Here is a 24,087-nt window from a genome sequence, read left to right as displayed (position 1 = left end):
ATTTTTGGATGGCCCTACATACGGCTCGAATCACTTAACTATGTGATAATATTGGGGTGCCTGGGTGGCTCAGTCAGTTATGTGTCTGCCTTTGACTGAGGTCATGATCTCGGGGTCCTGGGATGGCGCCCCGCCTCGGGCTCCCTGTTCAGTGGGGAGTGAATCTTCTCCCTCTGCCCTGCCTTCACGACTCTTGCACAGGCACACATGTGCACTCTCTCTCAAATAAATAAATACATAAATACATAAACTATGAGATAATATATCCTTATCAGAATATTCTGGAAAGGCACTCATGAAAGCATTAAATGTAACTTCAGTAGTTTTTATGCAGTTTGCCCATCCAAAACATCTTCCCTTTCTCTCTTTTATCCCCTTTTTCTTTCTTTTTCCCTTTGGGGGAATAGGGGAGGGGACAACAGAAGAGGGACAGAGAGTATCCGAAGCAGGCTCCACGCTCAGTGCATTGCCCATCACGGGCTCAATCTCATGACCGCGAGACTGTGACCTGAGCTAAAACAAGAGTCAAATGCTCAACTGACTGAGCCACCCAGGCAATCGCCCTGTCCCCTTTTCTTTGCTTTTTGTTATGAATCCTATTATCATCAAGGATTAGAATTGATAAGAAATCTTCAAAGATGTCCTCAAACTTCAAAGATCTACCCTCATTAGTTTTTCATGAGAGTGACTGTGAGGACTGATCACCTGGCATTTAGTACCTTGTTTTGTGATGTGTTCTTACAGGTTGTACCTTTTCTAGCCAGTTATTATTTCTTGAAATCTAGGGCCACATTATAGGAATTTGGGCATCCCAAACAACCAATACTAGTAAACTAAACATAAATAGACACCTGAACATAGGCTTTTGAGAAAGAATCATGCATCTCTATGCAAGACAGAGAAAGAAAGAAAATTAGATAGCATAAAGATAGGTTGGTTTTATTTCCAAAATTGTAGAAAATTGAGTACACTCAATGCTGTCATTTTCCCAAGTAAAAACAGAACAAAACAAAAAAAACAATAAAATTGAACATTGGGGGAAACAATGCATGCAAATTTATCTTTGAGGCTCCGGTTATGAACTGGGATAAGATTATAAGTAATGCACTGCCACCCAGTGGCAAACTTTCACTTTATTTGAAATAATGGTTTATGTAGTCGAAAGACTCTAGCTACTAGGGGTCTTTGGTCAGGAAATGTTATACTCCACTAGAAAAATATAAGGGAAAAATAAGTTAACACTAAGGTCATAGGAAATTTTGAACCAACTGAGAGTATATATAACTAGCCCAAATAAGACAGGCAAATTAAAACAAAAACAAAAACAAAAAACAGTAAAAACAAAGTTATTTATAAGATAATTGAAAATGTGGATTTTGGCCTGGACTCTCAATATCAATGAATTGTGTTTGATATTTTTTGATATCATAGTGGTTCTGGGCTTATACTTTAAAATACAATCATTTTTGTCTTTCAGAGTAAACATTCCAAGACGATCACTGATAAAATGATGTGATGCAGAATGGAGGGAGAGAAATTGGAGCTATATTTCAAACATTTTGAGTTATTAATTGAAACTTTTTAAAGGTGTTTGATAGTTACATGGGGCTTCGTTACACAATTCTGTCTACTTCTGTACATATCTGAAATTTTATTTTTCCTTTTTTTTTTAAAAGATTTTATTTATTTATTTGACAGAGAGAGAGAGTGCACAAGCAAGGGGAGCAGGAGAGGAAGAAGCAGGCTCCTGCTTTCCAATGTGGGGCTCAATCCCAGGACCCTGGGATCACGACCTAAGCCAAAGGCAGTCACTTAACCAACTGAGCCACTCAGACGCCCCTATTTGAAATTTTCTATAACAAAATCTTCTTTCAAATTTCACCAGGACATAGATTATCATTGAGTATAGGATTTGATTAGTAAAAACAGAGAGTTTTCTCCATAAACTGTTTCGCAGAAATCAGTAGGTTAAATCATGAGTGAGACAGAAGAACTTAAAATCTTTGTTTGCCTTATAAATGAACATTGAGGAACTGAACGCAAACCTTCTTAAGCCCAAGGTAATAAGAGAGTGGAAACAGCTTCTCAAATCATGTTTGTATCAAGTGTCAGGCTTATGTTGTCTTATAAAACAGATCACTAAACAAATAACAAAAAGTGAATTGTCAAGACTTACTATTTAGTAAACTACATTGGAGCGCAATTAATTTTTCCCTTGTTTCTCAGTATTTACTAAGTATTGAGCTTCCACGTATGTTGATTTTTCAACCTTACAAAAAAGAGAAAAGAAGTTACTGCCTTGTTGCTAGGTGTTAGGCAACAATTAGAGGTCCTTGCACTCAGCAATTAGAGGTGCTTTTATTTTTTTTCTACTCTGATTTGAGTCCTTTAGAAAATTAAATTAGTTTCTTAGCAACCCAAATGGGTAAAACTTAAATATAGGTAGGGTTCTTTTGTAAAGCAAAGGCTAAATATTTCCCTTATAAACTGTTTGTTTAGCGTTTCTTGGCTTTGAACAAAAGAATTGTTGAGGTACAAAGCCCTAGAAAATTTTACAAAAAGCTCTCAGTTTCAAATGGTGAGTGAAGTTACTGATTTTCTAGTGAATGCTTCTGCTTTTGTTTTTATTTTGAATCATTCCAGTTTGTCAATTTGACTAGCTGCTTTTAGAATCTGTGTATTTTGATATGAGATAGATTGATTTATTTATGAAAAACAATCTCTTTATATGTAATACTGCAAAAGGGAAATTATGAAATAATGTATTAGGAAGAAGAAAGCCAAGCTAGAAGAACATACTGAATTTCCTTATCAACTTACAAATATGCACAAATTTGTGGTTCACTGTGCTCTTAATAGCACACTACAATAGCACACTACACTGCTTTTTCTTATGTTGACAGCATGTAGGTATCCATTATATATTTATATCAATCTATTTAAATATCTACTACCTCAAATACTAATATTACAAAATTAAACTCAGATATGTAAGCAAAAGAAGCTTAAATTTGCGTACATTTGCTAACAAAAGAAATTTATTTCTTTTAACTAGTAGATCTTTAAAAATAGATAAAAAATTTTATGACTCTCCAGTTAAAAATATTTGAGGAACAAATTTAAATCAAATTTTATTTCTTGTATTGCCACTCATATAAAGAGCTTCCCATCGTATAGAAAAAAAATATGATCAGATATTTGGGATTTTTAGATAGAGTTTTCAAAAACAGAATCTGTAATTTTCAGATTTGGGGAAGCACAGAACTCCTATTATTCCTCTTACCGAACCACATAAAATTTGCATCTTTGTAAGACTGAAAAATTTTTGAAAAACAGAATTTCACATGACTCAACTTAAAATATGCTGAACCCTACAGAGGATTTGTAAAGCTAGAAATTCTTGTCTCATCAATTTTATAATTTAATTTAGAGGCAGATTTTGTAAATAATTTGCTTTAATACAAGATGCGAGGCAAAATGTAGCGTTAAGCTCCATTGCTCTATTTAGAAGAAAGAATGAATCATGCAGGGGCATCTGGAAACACTGTGCTGGAGATGGCATTTAAACTGGTCCTTCAGAGATAAGAATAATTTCGTAGGTGGAAAGTAACTGTGTTTATTGAATGAAAAATAACGTATTCTTTTTTTTTAATATTTTTTATTTTTTATAAACATATATTTTTATCCCCAGGGGTACAGGTCTGTGAAGACGTCTAGGCCAAAATATAACTTCTGTAATATCAACATTGACTGCTAAACCTTTGACTGAATGAGAATGTTGCTGGCTTATTTTTCTTAATTCCTCAGCCACACACCTCGTTACTTTGTATTTCTCTATGCTGTAGTTTTTCTTTCCATTTAAAATAAATATGATGTGATATCACCATCACAGGCTTCAATCATTCAACTAGATCTCCAGGGGATTTCTTTCTCCTGAGGTGTCTATGGACTACAATGATACATCCCAATACATGATTCAGATACTATCAAAGCCTAATGTTACAAACATATTATTCAAATGAATAGCATATGATATTAAATTCATAATATAAGACAAAATAAAGTATCATAAAAATTGGAGAGAATTTATTATCGTTTAAAATATGACTTAGTAAAAAAAAAAATTTAAAAAAATAAATAAAATGTGGCTTTGTTTCAATTTTTGTTAGTCAGGAAGCCCCAAGACTATAAACAGAGACAGAGGCAGGTCTCAGCGTCAACAGGGGGATTGAGGAATATGTCTACTCCCAGCGGCCTAGCCAAATGGAGATCTAGACCAATGCCACATTTTTTAACCACAACCTCTTAGTTTGATGGCTCTCTGGCTCTCTCAATGCCATGATATTTGTTTTTTATGTCAATTAAATTTCCAAGGTCTTGACCTATTTTTATTCTTCCAGTTTATGACCCTCCTGGCATCAATTTAATATTATTAAACAACACTAAGTTCTAGCACAAGACAAGGAAATTCATACCACCTCATTTCCTTATTCCTAAGAACGAGCTTTGCTATATTATTTCCACTTAGCCAAACATAGTTTAATTGGTAATCATCCCTCTTTCCAAGAGGATGTCAAACTGATTATCATTTTCCAATAACATCTTGACAAACATATTAAATTCTAGAAATGTGCCAACAGTTTCCTTTCCTTGCCACTGGTCAGTGAAAAGCAAATCCATGATTCTTATCCACAGGTTCCAACGACAATAGCTACAATGTACTTGTGGTGGTTTAGGTGGCCATAGGTATCCTAGAAATAGCTTATAACAAATTCTACATACCTTCTGTGCCTTAGTGAAATGTTGTTTGCTTCCTTTACGACTTGGAATATTCTTTTACTTATCCTTCAAGATTGGTCCAAATGACTTTTCTAGTGATGTCACTTCTATTTTCCTCAGACATAGGCCATCACTCTTTCTGTTTCTCATAGCACTATTGTAATATCTATCACATTATGTGTTTTATTTTTTATTTTCATGTCTTTCTCCCAAGAAGCCCATCATGACTTAAGAACATTGATTTCAAGTCAATTATCTTTGACTTCCTAGCTGGGACTGACTGCTAGGACAAGGGTGCTGAATAGATGTTTGCAGCAGCCATGATGATTCCCTCCCCCTCCACATACATGCTCCCATCATTTCTCAGCCTTTCTTTCATGTTTCATAAATCTTTCAGAAATTACATTGGCCTGGAGGAAAAATATTCAATATACTGTTGCTATAGTGGCAGACCTCACCAACATGTCTGTTGCAGGTTGCTACAGGTGAAAAACACTCTCCACCCAACATACCTTGACTCTCAGAAAGGCAACAGAAGCAGAGGTGTCACAAGAAGGTTGCAGTATTCCACAGAAGATCTCAACTCCAAATGGAAAAAAGAAGTCCTGGGACCACCACGATCTGAAATGGAAGTCAACATATAGGAAATAAAGCCTCCCGATTTCAGTTATAAACTGTATACATCTTTGGGATTTCCAGAAAAACCATCAAGGAATATTAAGGAAGAACAAGGAAGGGGGAAAAGAGGTAATTTTCAGGAAACAAGGCTTCACATGCCCAGCATAAGGAGTCATCCCAAGAAGGCCAAATCCCCTGAGTTTATAACAACATTCCCACATCTGGATTCATATAAAGCGAAGTTAATGTTCGTGAAGAGTGGAAAATATCCAAATGGTGTATACCTCAATCCCAAACCACATGACTTTCGACAGGTACAAAAGAGTGTTTGATTCAAAATAACTTAAAACAGATAAGGGGAAATATGTATTATTTTTTATTCATTTCTTAGCTATGACTACTATTACATGAGCAAAAAAGGTATGTGCATATAATATGTACAAATATGCATCTTTATTTCCCATAGAAAAATACAAGTCAGATTCAGCACTAAATGACAGAGAAGAGAGGTAAGACCTTGGTTAATGTTTTTGATATGGTTTTATCAGCCAGGTGGAAAGACTAACTCTGGGATGGACTTTCCTAGTTTTTAGAATGGTTGGGACTTAGATGTGATTGGGAAACAGACCTCAATTGCCAGTTTCAATCTAGAAAGTAATAAAATCAATTCATGGAATGAATGGATGAATAAGTAAAAATTGACAAAGGGGGCATTACGTTACTTTAATGAGTTTTTTTAAATGATTAATAATTTAAATAAAATGTGAGCAAGAATCAGATTTATAATTTGAAATGGTGGTGGGGAATACACATATATTTAAGGAAATACAAATGAGGTCAAAATATAATTCCTCGAGAAAATGAATATATTCTCTACTTATGTCTATAATTTTACACATAAGTATGACTCTTGCTCAGTAACAAGAGAAGCAATAGGGCTGGCAATATAAAAAAATAGCTATAAAAAAGAATAAGTTTGTTCTCGGAAAATATAAGAAAGCAGTTAGGAATGTGGTCTTTGGGGTTGGATTAGGTATCTTTGCCCTCTTATTGCTACTAATTTTGGAAAAGTTATTAAGCCTCTTTCTTATTTATAACATGGAATAACCCTCCTTCACACTTGTTATCATTCTTTTAAGTAATGAACGAAATAATGATATGCAAAATATTTATGAATGAATGTTAATTCTTAGGAGGTCTTAGGATAAAAGCTGGAAAATTCAGAAGCCTTGATCCATAAACTTCTTTACTCATTTACGGCATCTAAACCCTTCTATTTACAGTAAAGGAACTATATTAACTTTTGGAGTTGAGGGAAAGACAGTTAAACAGCAAATGTCATTAGTTCATTCAACTATTTCACTAGTTATGGTTACAATTATAAGACTTGAGTAAGAAAAGTTCAAGGAATGGGGACATTTTAACTGTAACTGAATTAATTTATATTTATGAAAAAGTGAGTTGAAGACTGTGTACTAGGAATTGTGCAACCACCAGATGTCAGTATAATTTTCTTAAACTAAGGATTCCCATTTCATTTGATTAAAAAGAATGAAAAATCTTGTACTAGAGTTTCGTTTGGGACTTTTAATATTTTCCTATTTGCTTTAGCAGGTTGTAGAATCACTCACAAAGAAGAGAATCCTGTCTGTCTTCTGCCCGAGTTCACCCTTTTGTGCCCCATTAACTAAGCTTTCAAGCAGAGACATATGTGATGTTTTTAAAATTAGTTTCTGAAAGTGTACAAATTCTATTTTAGTTTATATTAATTAGTTCATTTAAACCATTTTAAAAAAAACATATTTTGTGGTATAGTTTACTGAAAACAGTCAATAATTACTCTATGCCAGTCTCAGTAAATTATTTTAGCTTTGTTATATATTTTTATGTCCCTGAAATAAACCCAGCTCCAGAAATATAACATGCAACCCTATTTGCATTTGAAAATAAATGCAACTTTTGAATGGATTCCTTTAATTTCATGGTGTTAAAAATATTATTTTATATTTTTCCCCCCTAGGATTTGGAAGTACTCTGTTCCACTATAAAATGAATTGGCTATACAGTATAGTATCTTGAATTAGATTATTCTTTCAAATTTCATATGCAAGTTTTAAACATTATAATAAAATCATCAAAATTACATTTTGCCAGTAAAATATTAATATTTGTAAAAATCACATGGCAAATATGATGTTAGTAATAAACAATATTTACTAGTAATAGTACAATCTTCTCTTTACATATCTAGTACCAACCCAATTTACCAAACTTTGTGACAACTTATGAAAGGGACCCTTTTGGATTAAAATTTAAATCCAGACACTTAAGTACAGGTAAGTCATTGTCATAAACTTATGAATATAGCAAAAAATAAACTTTTTGCATTATCTTAATAGTAATACTTGGAAGCACCAGGGTGGCTCATTCAATTGGGCCTCGGACCCTTGATTTCAGCTCAGGTTATGATCTCTGGGTCGTGGGATCGAGCCCTTCATTGGGCTCCCCATTCAACACAGAGTCTGCTTGAGATTCCCTCTCTTGCTCCCCTTCCCTTTGCCCCTCCCCCTATGCACTACATAAATAAATTCTTTTAAAAAATAGTAATACTTGTAAAAACATACAGCCCAAATGATTTTTTTTAACTTATCACATTTAGTAATATGGTAAATTTTTTAAATGCCCACTTAATTAATGGAAGCAATCCACTTTCTTCATCATCTACACCTTTTAATATACTATTGAAGGTTGAGCTTTTAACTCAAAGTGTTCTGTATAGAAAACAATAGAGTAAGTGGTTAAGAGTATAAACCAGGAAGTAAGCTGCCCCAAGTTACTTAAACTGTCTATTGGTCTACCTATCTATAAATGGGAATGATAATAATTTGATCTATATCATAGATAGAGATATTGTGAGCATTAAATCTGTTACACATACATAGTCACTTAGTTAATAATATGTATATAGTACAGTTATCTCGTACATGGTCATATACACACAATTATTATTATTATTATTATTATTTTTTAAAAGGATTTTATTCATTCATTTGACAGTGAAAGAGAGAGAGACAGAGAGGGAACACAAGCTGAAGGAGTAGGAGAGGGAGAAGCAGCCTTCCCGCCGAGTGAAGAGACTGACGGGGGCTTGACCCCAGGACCCTGGGATCATGACTGCTGTGGAAGGCAGATGTTTAAGGACTGAGCCACCAAGGCACCCCTCACCCCTGACAATAGTTATTATTGTGGTGCCATTTGAATAGTGCTTGTTCACAGTGAACTTTGTATTACCCAGCATTCCTTATTTGGACAAGGGTGATAATATATACATTCTATATTTATATGTTATAATTACATATCAATTATAGACAAAACAATAAGATGTTAATGGTGGTTGTCCCTGAGTAGGAAGACAAAGTTTGAGTCTTATTTTCTTCTTTTAAAAATGAGTGTCAAGTAGTTTTATAATTATGAAATGGAGATAATTTATTCATAAATACCGTATACATTTTAGCATGGATTATATTGACAAAAGTCTTTTCTATGTGTGCAATTAAAATGGGACATGTCAACGTTCCTTACGTGAACTACGTGTAAATCACTCTGGAAAAAAAAGCTAGAGATACTTTATAAGACCCAGACTCTGATCTCAAGAAATGTCTAAGTAAAATTTAAGTAGAACGCAAATCACAATGCACTACTGAGAAGTTTAAAAAGAGATTTCCGGGGAAATAAAAAGTGGGATGTGAACAGTTTGAAGGACAACATTAACTGCAGTAGAATTGGTGGACAGGATAAGCAAAATTTTATTTGGATTTGTGTTATAACTTGGCTGTCAATTCATCTCTCCTGGGCCCTGATCTCCAGCTAAATTCTGAGAGACTTGAACAAAGACCTGTGTAATTACTAAGTTTCTCATTTGTCTCCGTATCTGTAGTCTATGGGTGCCGCTCACTGAAAGATGATAAACAGAAGAACAGTTCAGAAAGATTTATCACCTACAAGCCTCATGAATGCACCTGGGATTCAAAGCTAATTTTACCAAAAGCTCCCTGGCCCATTAAATCTGCTTCATTCACGGTGAGCTTGACTCTTCCTCTACAGCTGTTCAGAGAGGTCTCCAAAACTATTATTGATTACTTTAATGCAGGATTTTTTCATTTGTTGTTAGCATATATGGTGAAAGATACTAGCTTTAAAAGTAAATCAGAAAGATCTCTGTTTTTTCTTAAAATATGAACAGTGGATTATCCAGAATTTTGGATTTTATTTTCGTATTACAAAGATGGTTGGTCTGGTGAACTGAGGCCTGAATACCGTAAGGAATTTTCCCCAAAGGTAGTCCCATCCCATTTGGAGCAGCCCATTGAGTGAACTGCGCTCAGTAAGAAGACCTGACAAGGAGGCTTTGTCATCCACTCATAAAAATATGTTGAGAAAACACACTTTTACCATGGTTCGTATTCTACCCTGGACAAGAAAGGCTGTTTTGTATCCCTGTAGGTCCCAAAACAGCAAGATGTGCCTTTGGCATATGGAGCAAGTTTTTAAAGCAAAGATTATAAAATAGCAATTTAGAAAAGATAAACCACAATTAAAGTCAGTACATGTTTGCTTTTGCTGACTTCCTTTGTGCTATCTCCCCTAAGAGACACAGGAGGCGGCAAGATGTGTACAGTGCATTTATGGATCGTGCGGAAGACAAGCTTACCCAAACATGCAAGAACAGGTGGGTAAACATTTCGAGAATTGTGGTTGAACACTTATATTAACTTCTTAGAGTGGCTTTTCAAATGATTTTTTCAATAATATATACTTTATCCTATAGAAGCTCTATCCTAAGAACGGTGAATGAAGTATTTACATGATGCTCAAGTCATTTTAAGTGGAGTCGAAGAGAATCCAGTCCCTTGATCTTATAAATTATCTTATAATAATTTATAAATTATTATAAATTTATAATAAATATATAAATTTATAATTTATATTTATAATAAATTTATAATAAATTATAAATTTATAAATTATCCAGTCCCTTGATCAGATAAATTATTTCTCCTAGGTTTAATGGAAATCTGGAAAAGTACCAGTGACTATGTCACAGTTCCAGGTTTCACCCATATGCACTCAGACTTGATCATTCTAGAGCATTTCTGCCAACTGCAAAAAGTCAACATCAACGTCGCCTTGCCCAAAGTCGTCTGTGGCTGCCGAAGCTGCCCACAGCAAGTCGGAAGTACTGAGGGTTAACAGCTCCCAGCAGCAGCCTGCAAGTAATAATGGAGGTGATTGGTCTACACTGCTCCCCAGCGTTGCCCTGGGGGCTAAACTCCAGCCATCCAGGAGCCTCATGCACTTTGTTGGCTTCCTTCCTGTCTCACTTGCTTACATGCTTACCTTGTCACCATTTTACTTTCATTTGACCACCTATGGTTTCACCAGAATGCTTGCTAAGCGCCTGCTTCTGGGGAAACCTAAATCATGACACCAGAAGGCAGTAGTATAATGATCTTAGAAGGCAGAAAGCCTGGCTTGGAATCCCAGGCTAGCCACATGATCTTGGGCAGATTACTCAACCATTCTCCCTCAGTTCTTCACCTGTAGAATGGGAATAATATACACTGTCCTGGGATACAGACAAGGAGGGGGTGTCTGAGTCCATTTATAACTTCTCTTAGCTCTCTTTACGCACTTGCCAATGTTGTCTGTAGGAAAGGGGTGGGAGGCAGGTGAACATGGTGAATAGTTTGAGTTTTGGATTTGCTCAAAATGGATTCAGATCCTAAACAAATCTATAAATGTAATTTTGGATGATTTCCTAACATTTTCTGAATCAATCTTTCTTGGGTTTTAGGAGAGCTAAGTAAAATGGTATATGTAAATTGCTGGTAAAATCCCTCATATCTTCTGGATTAACTTATTATTGATAGGGCTTTGCATAACCATAGAAAAGTTACTTAATTGTCTATGGCTCAGTTTTCTCACCTGTAAAGTGATAATAATAATAATAGCACCCATTTCATAGAGTTGTTGTGAAAAGCTAAAACTTTATAAAACACATGGATCATAGCAGTGACACTGATAACTATACAAGTATTTCGTGAATAAAAAATTAAAAACTATACATCTTGCATGTACAAAACAAGTGTCTAGAGATTAGTCAAGTCAAGAGTTGACTGAAATTGAAGAGAGGAAAAGAGGGTTGGGGTTGGGAAGGGAAAAGAGAGAGACTCTTATTAGTAAGATAAATGTATGGCCTTATGTAAATGAAGGGAACCCAGAGACTGAACATTAGCAGACAGCTATCTGTAAGAGCAACAGATTGCAGACAAATATATAAAGAGGAGATCAGTGTCCAGAAAATTGTGTTCAACTGGACATGGTAAGTATGAAGTCACCCCACCAATGACATAGGTGGTAGACTTATTCTTACAAAGTTTACAAAATGGTTCTTTCAAATTGCAAAGATCCTGCTGTTCATTGATGTGTAGATCACCATAGCGATGGCTGAGGCTTCTCCTATAGATGATTTTGTACTTGAGCTTAGTTATTAGGGGCTCCATGCTCAATATCTTATAGCCAAATACAGGCTCCAACCACAAAGAAAATGACAGGGCACTCCATCACCAAGTTCCTTAAATCAGTTGCAGAAAATCATAGACTCCTGCTGGCTGCAGCATTAAGAAGTAAGGGCCTCCAGTTTCCACTAGAACCTCGCCCTTCCTAGCTGTTTCCAGTGGGAAGCATGTTTGCTTGATTTCGAGAACAGTTCTATCTCAGTACCCCACGGGCTTCTCCAAATAGAAATATTTTAAACTGAAGTCAGAGTTTCCTCTTCTTTTTTTCCTTTAAAAAATATCTGATATACTTAGCAAATTGAACCCTGTGGTAGTTCAAGCAAAATGGGTTTATTTTTCTCCAACATGACTTTCAAATGTGCTCTATTGGATCTTTCTTCCCTAAGCTTGAGAACATCTTTGGCAGATCCCATAGCTTTTCAATCACTTCATTTGTACCAGCAATGTCATTTCTGTAAGTTCAACTCACATTCAGCCATGAAAAATTGCAGCCTAGAATAAAAACATTTTTGTTGTTGTTGATTTTTTTTTTTTTGCTACCTCATACCCTCCATGAAGAAATCAATTCATGTGGATTATAGATTCCAAAGTGAAAGGAAAAAAATAATGCTTCTAAAATAAATTTAAGGAAAATAAATGAAATCTTAAACAGGACCATAGGAAAGGGAGTATCCACATAGAAAAAATTTATAAAAATGCTCTCTCTACTTAAGCATTAAAACTCCAGGGGCACCTGGGTGGCTCAGTGGGTTAAGCCTCTGCCATCAGCTCACGTCATGATCTCTAGGTCCTGGGATCAAGCCCTGCCTCAGGCTCTCTGCTCAGTGGGGAGCCTGCTTCCCCCCTCTCTCTGCCTGCCTCTCTGCCTACTTGTGATCTCTCTCTCTGTCAAATAAATAAATAAAATCTTTTAAAAAACAAAAAACCCTCCAAATTTCCAACCATCAAAAGAAACAATTCCGGAGTGGAAAGGCAGCCACAAAACTCATGCAACAAATATGAAATAGACAAGCCACAAGAAAAAATAATGGGGTTTCATAGAAGAGTATATCCAAATGACCAAACTTCAGAAAATGTACTCATCTTCATGAGTCATCAGAGAAGTGCAGTCAGAAACACAATGGAATACCATCGTACACCTACCAGAATAGCTAACATGGAAAAGACAGAAAAGATGAAGCTTTGGTAAAGGCATGAAACAACTAGACTCCTTTATACTGCTTGAGGGAGTGTGCATTGGGACAAGTACCTTGGAAAGCTACTTGGCAATATATTCTAAAGTTGAATGTGTATATATAACATAGGACACAACATTTCATTCCTAGTATATTTATCTAACACATATACATAGTATATATATATGCACAATATATTTTATATGTATAGGAATATTATAGCAAAATTCTTTATTATAATCCTCAAACTAGAAACAAGTTTAATGCTAATAAATAGTAAAATGGATAAAGTGTGGTATATTTACACAATGGATTACCATACAGCAGAGAAAATGAATAAAGTGTTGTTATTTGTAACTACATGGATGAGTTTCACAAACATACCAATGAGTAAAAAAAAGAGTACAGATATTTTATATATTCTATATGTTATATAGTATATTAATAGTGTATATATAATATATATTATAGTGTATGTATATATTATAGTTATATAGTATATATGGTGTATATATACTATACTATATATATATACACACACACACATATGTATAGTTATTCCATTTTTAGGGAAAAAGACACTTGTCTCTGTGTGAGAAATAAAAAAGGTGGTTTCCTTTGGTTTGAAGGGAAGGAGTACAATGAGGAGTTTCTGGGTCCTGGAAATGCAATAATTCTTGACCCAGGTGATAGTAAGGTAGATGCATTCCCTTTGTGATATTTCATAGAAATATATATTTAATATATATACACTATGCTGTATATATGTAAAACTTTTATAAAAAATTAACTGGAAGTTTTCTTGTAGTCACCTTAACTTTCACAAATAAATATAAGACCTCATCTGTTCTAAATTAAAGTTTTAATTTCAAAACTTCTTTGCTCTCTTTAACAAAAGACTGCCCTGTGGATCAGGGGTTTACAGTGAAGAAAGGAACATCATCTCCTTTTTTCTCTTTCTACATCTCCCCATCACACTCCATTGCTTCTTGGTCTGCTTTTTATCTCCAAGGTTTTGGTGCCCAAAGGAGAAATGGTCAGGGTAAAAGGGAAGAATAGAGACAAAAACTTAGGTAGAAGAGATTTGCTGTAATCAGACATTGACATTGCCTGTGCGGCAGATGTCCAAACAGTGACTTGATTGTGGAGTCTATTTTGTACATTCTTCTTTGTGCTCTACAGGGATCTCATTTTGCATGGTCATTTGATGAGGACTAACCTCCAGTCTCCCGCTTTCAGCAGTCTATCCCTCTGCCTCTCACAGGAGGACCTAAGTCCCGTGCAGGCAACCATCTTGGTAGGACCACCCACAAGATGGTTGGAGCCTAGCTTTCTTATGAGTCCACTGTGTTCATGGAACACTCCATATAGCCCACCAAATGGTCCCATATTTTCCTTTCTCCTTTTCCTGACACTGTGAGCCACCCATCTTTGAATCTCTAGACCCTTCTCTGTGATCAAAAGACACCCTCTGAAACAGCCGGGGATATAGATGAAACCACACCTCCACTAGGAACTGCCATACTACCTTGTGCTGAGAGGTACCACTATGGTCTCTGCATTTTCTGCAGCTCAGCAAGAAGCCATCCACACCCACCCATTTCCTCCTCCTGTAGGCAACCACCATCTCTATTCTCTATAAATGATAATTCTGAGAATTTCTGAATTGGCTTTGTGGGGATCACCACCTTTGTTTTCTCACAGGAACCTGAATGGTTATTCTGCAATGCTTCCCCTCAAGGATAATGATGCTTATTTAATGCAAAAAAAGAAAAAAAAAAAAGCCTTCAGGTTTTTGGTTTTTTTTTTAAAGATTTATTTATTTATTTGACAGAGAGAGATCACAAGTAGACAGAGAGGCAGGCAGAGAGAGAGAGAGAGAGAGAGAGAGAGAGAGAGAAAAGCAGGCTCCCTGCTGAGCAGAGAGCCCGATGCGGGACTCGACCCCAAGACCCCGAGATCATGACTTGAGCTGAAGGCAGCGGCCTAACCCACTGAGCCACCCAGGCACCCCAAGCCTTCAGTTTTCATCATTTACTTACTTAATTTGGATGGGATAGGGAAAAGAGTAGCACATCTGGCCCACCCACATTTTAGAAAGCCCTCTGGGAATGTGTCTTCTAACAGCGTCTCTCCTTATGCTTTCGGCTTTGGGGTTTTGCTTCACTTCAAGACAACAGGAAAGATCCCACTTCTCCTTGCTGTTAACACTTGTATTCCTTGCCTCACTGAGCCCCTACTTTCTCACTTAAGAGAGAAGCCTGGGCGTACTACTGCAAACAGCTCACATGCCTTTGGCCATTTCCTGGGAGTCTTCCTGCCAATATCTCTTCTAGGCATTTTCCATCCATCTATTTTATTTGAAAACCCCTCATTCACCCAGGGGCTAGCACCACCCACAGCATACCTCTAGCATAGCTTTTATTACACGCTTGAAGGTGACATACCGCCCTTTTCTCCAACTAAGTAATAAAAAAACTTCAGAGCCAGGCTTGATTTCATTTTATGGTGAGCACCTGGAATGTGGTATTTAAAAAACTTTGCTTAATGAGTAAACAGAAGAAAGTGGTTGAGGTTCATTGTGAAGCATTGATACAGATTACTGGAAACTAGATATAAAATGGTCCATTATGGGGGCGCCTGGGTGGCTCAGTGGGTTAAAGCCTCTGCCTTCGACTCGGGTCATGATCCCAGAGTCCTGGGATCGAGCCCCACATCGGGCTCTCTGCTCAACGGGAGCCTGCTTCCTCCTCTCTCTCTGCCTGCCTCTTCTCTACCTACTTGTGATCTCTGTCTGTCAAATAAATAAATAAAATCTTAAAAAAAAAAATGGTCCATGATAACACTCCTCTGGACCTTCCACCTTACTGCTGCTGGTGGAAGGGAGATGTTTAACAGAGTGAGAACATGATGCTTTTAGGAATCTTTGACTTTGGCATTGCTTAGTCATCTTTTACAATTCGAACTTAGCAATGTGCAATCACTTTCATAGGCATAGCTTCCCTCAGTTCCCTCTTGAGTTCACAGTCTTTACTTCGGTATCATCACCATCATCCTTGTCATCATGGTTCTAATTTTATGAACTAGGAAACTCAAGTCCTCATTAGAAACTTACTGTTCATAGCACTTACTATGATGCTCCAAAATGCAAAGAGCTCCAGATCGCAGTAACAAATGCGTACTCTCTGATAAATAACCCAAAATAAATGTATACAGCCAACACAGTATAGTTCTCATTGCCGATCATAGTTGTAGTCATGCTAAACTATCCTTCTTGTCAACATGCTGTTAATAAGCTTGGTTTTACATGAATAGCACTAGAATAAGAAACAAGGACAGAACAGATGAGGTCTAGCATTTGCAGTCAAGTTTCTGGTCCTGGGAGTAACGTACCAGGTAAAGTTCATCCATTTATGGGAGCTGATTCAGGAAATTCTGGTCTTATATTTCTCTTTTGATCATTTAGATAGCTGATGGACCGAAACAACATGGGGCTTCCTGAAATCTCTCCTGAATGAAAGAGTTTCATCTTCTGTGCATTTCCTTATGAGAGCATCTATGGGTTTTGGTATCATCCTGGATTCTACAGAAACAAGCACACTCCCAAAGTCATAAGAAAGTTCTAAAACTATAGGTTTTTCAAACCAAAGTTGCCTGACTTGAAATTGCCTTGTTGCAACATAGATGAGAATACCGTTATCAGACTTGTGATTTGTGACAGTTAGATCTTGCATCTTTGAGTGTAAAGCTGATAAAATGTGTACTTTCATTAACGCCCAAAAGTAAAGAAATGCTCTAGTCTCAGGTTAGGCTAAGAAGAGGCAGGGAAATTAGAATAATGCTTACTAAATTTGACCACCAAGCTTCTCTAACCAGGTATTGTGGATTTTGTTACCATCCTTCATATTAGCAACAATTTCTTATAAATAGCATATATTCTCTTAAAGGATGAATATTATATTTTGGGGAGACTTATAGTTGGTTAAAGATAAAAACTTTTGACCTGAAAAAATAGAGAACAATGTAGCAATCAGAGACGAAGTAGTTCACATAAATTGGGCACTATTCTAGTGGGATGTTATCCAAAGGAAAAAACAATGGAGATTAATTTGAGCACAGTAATGTTTTTCTAAAGTTAAGTTGTTCCCAGAAGTAGATTTTATTTCAGAAATCTTGGGATGCCAAATGGGCTGTAAAGAGCATTATTTCTGGGTGCCTAGGTGGCTCAGTGGGTTAAGCGTCTGTCTTAGGCTCAGGTCATGATCTCAGGGTCCTGGGATCGAGGCCCACATTGGGCTCTCTGCTCGGCAGGGAGCCTGCTTCCCCCGGCCCTGCCTGCCTCTCTGCCTACTTGTGATCTCTCTCTCTGTGTCAAATAAATAAAATCTTAAAAAAAATAAATAAACAGTATTATTTCTTAAGGAAGAAAACCACAAAATCTCAAGAGTTATATGTATAAACTTTGTGTTCATACTTACAAAGTGGCATGGGTTGAAACAATACAAATTTATTTTGCATATTTATGGCATATGAATCAAAATCTGAATCTTCATTTTTCAGTTTTTTTCCAATATACTTTTGAAGTTTATTTGACATACTCAAACATATTTAAAAAAGAGAAAATCTCCAACTGAGATAAAACATGTCTTACGTGAGGATCATCAGGCTTGGAGGATTTAGAGTTCTGAGGGGGGAGTCTTTCTTTTAACATATTAAAATCATTTTCTAAAATTTTGTTTAAAAATGTTGTAGGAAAGTAAAAAAAAAAAAAAAAAAAAGGACCAGAAATGTCTTTGTTTCTGACCAAGATTTGATCATTTTCATTTTAAATAAAAAATGAAAAGTGTACAACCTCATGCCACTCACATTTTTATCAAATGAATTATCCTATCTCCTTTCCAATTTCACTTTGGAAACTGATTATAATAAAGTTAAATAAGGATTTAATAGCTCTGTTTACATAAGCAGCATTAAGTGGAAAGATGAGGCAATAAGTTACATCATTTCCCCAAGGATGTTCTGCATAATACAAGTTCCCAGGAACTGTAATAGATAATCCATGAAAAGAAAATGTATTCTTTAGAAAAATAGATGTGGCAGATACTGATTAAATATATCAGACTGGGGCTCCTAGGTGGTTCAGTGGGTTAAGCTTCTGCCTTCGACTCAGGTCATGATCTCAGGGTCCTGGGATGGAACCCCTCATCGGGCTCTCTGCTCAGTGGGGAGCCTGCTTCCTCCTCTCTCTCTCTCTGCCTGCCTCTCTGCCTACTTGTGATCTCTGTCAAATAAATAAGTAAAATCTTAAATACATCAGACTGGTGAATTTACTCAAAACTTGTGAGTTTAAAGGGCTCATTGCTTGGCCCCAATCTCTTTCTTAGCTTTATGCACACTTTGTGATCCATCCACTTGCCTTGTCGGTGGAAGGAGGGGTAACCAGTTGATGGACATTAAGGAGGGCACTTGATGTAATGAGCAACTGGATATTATATACAACTGATGAATCATTAAATTCTACCCCTCAAACTAATAGTACACTATATGCTAACTAGAATTCAAACAAATTTAAATAAATTTATTTCAAGAAAATCTAAAAAATAAAATAAATGCCATCTACATGCCTAAGACTTCCTACTGTATATCTCTAGCCTGTCATTTCTGCTCAACTCCAGACAACTGGAGTTTTCCTCACTATGTCTAATAGTCCTCCCAAACTTACCATGCTCAAAACTGAGCCCTGATATTCTTTACTGATTCTCTCATTGTCTTGTCTATGTCATTAAAGAGCAACTCCATTCTCCCACTTGCTCGGGCAAGAAATAAAATGGAGTCACTCTGTCTCTATTCTTTATTTCACACCACATATCAGCAAATCCTGTCCTTTCTACTTCACATTATACTATACCTCAGTTATACTGCACCATCTCGAGTAAATACACGGCAAAATCCCCCATTATCCCTTGCCTGAATTATCACCATAGCCTGTCTGGGGCCTCCCAGAGGCTCACCCTTACCTTAATCTGTTCTCAACAGAGCATTGGATTTGTTTGACTCTTGTAAAATGCAATCCCTAACATGTCATTTTTCTGCTTAAAACTTTCCAGTATCTTTCACATCTTAAGCCAAAGTTCTTTCAATATCCTACATGGTCTTTTGCTATTTTGTCCTGGTTACTTGACTGAAATCATCCACTTCTGCCTTCGTTTCCTCTTCTTCAGCCATTAGGGTCCCTGCACTATTAGGAAAGGCCAGGATTTTGTCAGTGTTCACTGCTGTGCCCCAGTGCCAAGTACAGTACCTGATGTATAGTAGGTGCCCATGAAAGCTTTGTTGAATGACTAGCTTTACTGGAATAATCTGAGAGCTGCATAAGACATAGATGACCTAGTTGTTGATTAAGGAGCCAATGAAGCTGAAGTTATCCACCAGTAGTTGTAGAGAACTGGAGTATGTATATATTCCATGTACCTTTCTTTTCTAGGTTACAATAGGTGGAAATGAACCAATTTCTAAATTAATATCTTTGCAGAGCAGTATGCACTTACATTGCTTTGCATCTGTCAGGAATGTTGAAATTTTAAGATTCTTATTCATTGTATTTGAAATGGAAATACTATCCCTTGAGGTAAGAAAGGAAGCTTTTAGGGAAAATGCGTGCACTTCAATGATTGCTAAGTCTTTTCATCATTGCCAGGCAAACACAGGCTGAGCATGAAGGCTTGCTGGGAAGGTTAATGATTAACTGCTCAAAGATGCAGGAGAGAAGTGGTCTAATTAACATAAATCTCTATGATAGGGGGTTCACATCCTTGCAGACAATGGATAAAGGTCACGCCATAAACTCCTGGTTATATTTCTCTTTGCACGTTATTTGTGAATTGTGAACTGTAAAGTGACTTCCAGAACAATGTTAAATTGTGTCATAGCCAAATTTTAAGAAAAACAGTGCAATTAATTTACAAAAGACAGATCGTAAAGATATATCCTATAAAGCTAAACTAATTCAAAGATTGAATTAAAATAAAATAATCTAAAATAATTCAAAGAACTTTTTTCCTATCAAAGTGTCATTTTTGGAAAGTTGAAAAAGACTTTCTTTCACATATAATGTTAATTGGAATGATCTCTTCTCAACCATATCTATTTTTTTTTTTTTTAAGATTTTATTTATTTGACAGAGAGAGAGATCACAAGTAGGCAGAGAGGCAGGCAGAGAGAGGAGGAAGCAGGCTCCCTGCTGAGCAGAGAGCCCGATGCGGGACTCGATCCCAGGACTCTGGGATCATGACCTGAGCCGAAGGCAGCGGCCTAACCCACTGAGCCACCCAGGCGCCCTCAACCATATCTATTAAATCATTAGACGTTTACTAATTCATTAATAAAGGAGTCAAGAAGATGATGAAGTTGGCTAAAAGATCATTTTAAGATTCTGGGTACTTATACACATGTTTTAAAAATGTTGTAATAAGATTCCCAGATTATTTACAAAACTGTTTGCTGTCCTTCAGGGCAATAAAGTCATAACAGGTGGGGTTATGTTTTCTACCAGAGAGAAATCATTTGCACTCCTATTGCAACTAAATCTACCAGTTCCTGTGTACCTTTACAGAGTCTAGGACTTAGTTAATTGTAAATAGTGAATCACACAAGGCTATATTCTCTAGATCAGCACCATCCAACAGAAATAAAATAACCAGCCACACAAGTAATTAAAAAATTTCCAGTAAGCACATTGAATAAAAAGAAAAAGTAAAAAATGTTTTTAATAATAACTTTATGTAAACTATTATATGAAAACTATGATCAATTTAACACGTAATATAAGAAATTATTAATAGGATATTTTACATTCTTTTTTATTACTATGTCTTCAAAATTTGGTGTCCATTTTATACTTCTAGCACATCTCGGTGCTGACTAGCCATATTGCAAGTGTTCAATGATTACAAAGGGTGGGTGGTAACCATGTTAGTGTAGTTTGAGATGATTAAATAATCATTGGATGGACTTGTTAAACAGTGCCTCAAGATGATGTTGAAAGGTTGTGCTGTACTTCTTTCACCTTATTTCCGAGTTTTGAGTCACTATACATAACATTTCCAATTAGGAATTATAGGAATTACAGTCTTTGGCTCCTAGGACATTAAGTGATAGCAAATAGAATTTTTCTACAGTATTACCTTATTTAGTATACTAAAAGTGTTTTTAAGAGCTATTTTTTAAAGATTTTAATTATTTATTTGTCAGAGAGAGAGTGGGGGGGAGAGAGTACAGGCACAAGCAAGGGGAAAGGCAGGCAGAGGGAGAAGCAGGCTCCCTGCTGAGCAAAGAGCCCAACATAGGACTCGATCCCAGGACCCTGGGATCATGACCTGAGCTGAAGGCAGAGGCTTTAACCCACTGAGCCACCCAGGTGCCCCTACAGATTATCTCTTGAAGATTATGGTCAAGTGTGTGTATGTTTGTGTGTGTGTATATATATATATATATATATATATACACACACATTTAGGAATATATATACACATTTTAGGAATCAAATTGTGTGTTTTTCTTTGTGTCTGGTAGACATTTATAGATGGAATATTAAACTTTATTATTTTCAGAAGAAGGGTTGAGCCAGACCAAAAGCTGAAGAAACTCTTTCAGGGCTTTGAAAAAAAATACATATTTTTAAAGATAAGAGGTGCAAAAATAATTTCTATCTATCTGAAACAATACTGTAAAACCTCTGATTTCAGGGAAGGGTAAAAATATCTAGAAGAGGAAGTTTAACATGAAAACAGTACCAGTCAAATTGCTTAATACAGGCCCATGTGGCAGGAAACGTCATGTAAAGAGATGGTCTAGCCAGCTGATGCAATTTCAGATCAACCATCAGGCTTTAACATTCAAATCAAATTCCCCTAGGCTGGGGTAAGCAATTTGGTTTTTTTGGGGGGACTTAGTCATCTGAATAGCAAGATGGGACTGTGGGCCAAATAATATTTAAAGTCTTATCCAACTCTCAATTTCTAGCTCTGACTTCACATGTATTTCACTCTGAGGAAAGTGACTACTATATGTGCATGCGCGTGTGTGTGTGTGTGTGTATACACATATATACATATATATGTGTGTGTATATATATGTACACGTATATGCCTACATACACACACACACACACATATGAGCCACCCTATGCCAAAGTATTTTATTTTTCATTTTTTAAAAAGATTTTATTTATTTGTGTGTGAGAGAGAGAGCGCACACACAAGCAGTGGGAGCGGCAAGCAGAAGAAGAAACAGATGCCCCGCTGAGCAAAGAGCCCGATGTAGGACTCATCCCAGGACCTGGGCTCATGACCTGAGCTGAAGGCCCACACTTAACCCACTGAGCCACCCAGGCGTCCCTGCCGAAGTATTTTAAATGAACCAACTTATACGGTTTTTAGAAGAATGAAATGGGCATGATATAGTTGGAGAATACTTTAGAATACTTGGAGAATAGAAGTATCTATCAAATTTTTAAAATAGAAATATAATTTATCCATTAGCTTCACGTCTACAAATCCATCCTTAAGAGAGAGTGGTATTCACATGCAAAGTTACATTTAAATCCTGTGGGTTTAAGTATTATATGTAAAGCAAAAAACCCAGAAAGAAAGCTAAAGGGACACCAATGTAAGATTAGAGCATCAGAATAATGTGCCAGAAGACAGCAGTTTTTTGTTGTTGTTGTTTTGTTTTTTGTTTTTTTTTAAAGATTTTATTTATTTATTTGCCAGAGAGAGATCACAAGTAGGCAGAGAGGCAGGCAGAGAGAGAGAGAGAGGGAAGCAGGCTCCCTCCTGAGCAGAAAGCCCGACATGGGACTCGATCCCAGGACCCTGAGTACACGACCTGAGCCGAAGGCAGCGGCTTAACCCACTGAGCCACCCAGGTGCCCCAAGATTGCAGTTTTTAAGTGTGATAAATCTTTATGTACTTCCCGAAAAAAGTAGTGCATGGTAAGTAAAAATTGCAAAGTAAAACCGAAAGGTATACCATTTTGGTTCATGTATGCATGTTTATATGTATGTGTATATATGTATATTTATCTGGGGCTTATGATAATGATGATGATTATGTTGATATTGACGATGATATAGCTAATATATACTGGCCGTCACCTTGTGCTAAGCCGTATTCTAAGCACTCTACATGAAATGACTCAACTGATCCTCAAAACTATCCCACCAGCTAGGAATTCGTTTTCTCCCTTTTCAAAGACCACAAACAATTACCTAAGACAAAGTAGGTGACAGAACTGGAACTGATTTCAACAGTTTGTCTCCAGAAAGTGTGATCTCTTAAATCTTTCATTGAAATGCTCTGAACAGGTCCCGCGTGAAACAGGATAGTGGAAGCCTGGTTAGTGTGGTCAAGCTCTCAGAGTCTCACGGAGGTTAGATTCTTCGCTGAGCCAGGCAGGAACATTTGGAAAGCTCTTATGATTTCTTTTTTTTTTTAAAGAAAATCATAAGATTTTCTGGGCTCCTTTTCATCTCCAACAATAAGCAGCTGGATTCTATCTTTGATGTCTCCATTACTCTCTCAAGGGAATAAAATGGAAGGTTAATGAATGTAATATACTAAGGTCCTATTAGATAAGGAATAGTTTCGGGGGAAAATATTGGCACCCATTGGGTGAGAAGCTTTTTATTGGAGCTACAACAATATCGATTTGAGAATATTAATAATTAAGAACTGCCAGCGATGAGGAGACATGTTCTAGATTGAGTACAGTTGTACAACAACAGTGTACAGCCAGAGATGAGCCCTTTCACATTCTTACAGTCAGACAATTGCATTAACAATCGATGAAGGTCCAGGTGCATAACCAGCTGCTTGTGAAAGTTCTGAGCAATCAAGAGACTATCCCAAAAGAAAAGGAACCCACCCTAAATGATATT

General features: G+C 36.5%; 1 protein-coding gene across 1 annotated transcript; it reads left to right on the top strand.

Moving 5' to 3' along the window:
- The first annotated feature begins 5,300 nt into the window (after positions 1–5,300).
- LOC132016304 (uncharacterized) lies at positions 5,301–10,882 on the top strand. Its single transcript, XM_059397530.1, is given in 5 exon segments — positions 5,301–5,711; positions 7,649–7,733; positions 9,335–9,477; positions 10,047–10,130; positions 10,544–10,882. Coding segments are annotated over 5 exon segments (957 nt in total). The 5' UTR covers positions 5,301–5,405.
- Positions 10,883–24,087: the final 13,205 nt, after the last annotated feature.

This window comes from Mustela nigripes, chromosome 4 (genome assembly GCF_022355385.1).
Source record: "Mustela nigripes isolate SB6536 chromosome 4, MUSNIG.SB6536, whole genome shotgun sequence".
NCBI lineage: Eukaryota > Metazoa > Chordata > Mammalia > Carnivora > Mustelidae > Mustela > Mustela nigripes.
Note: the sequence above shows the minus strand (reverse complement) of the source record. Positions and strands in the feature narration are given on the sequence as shown.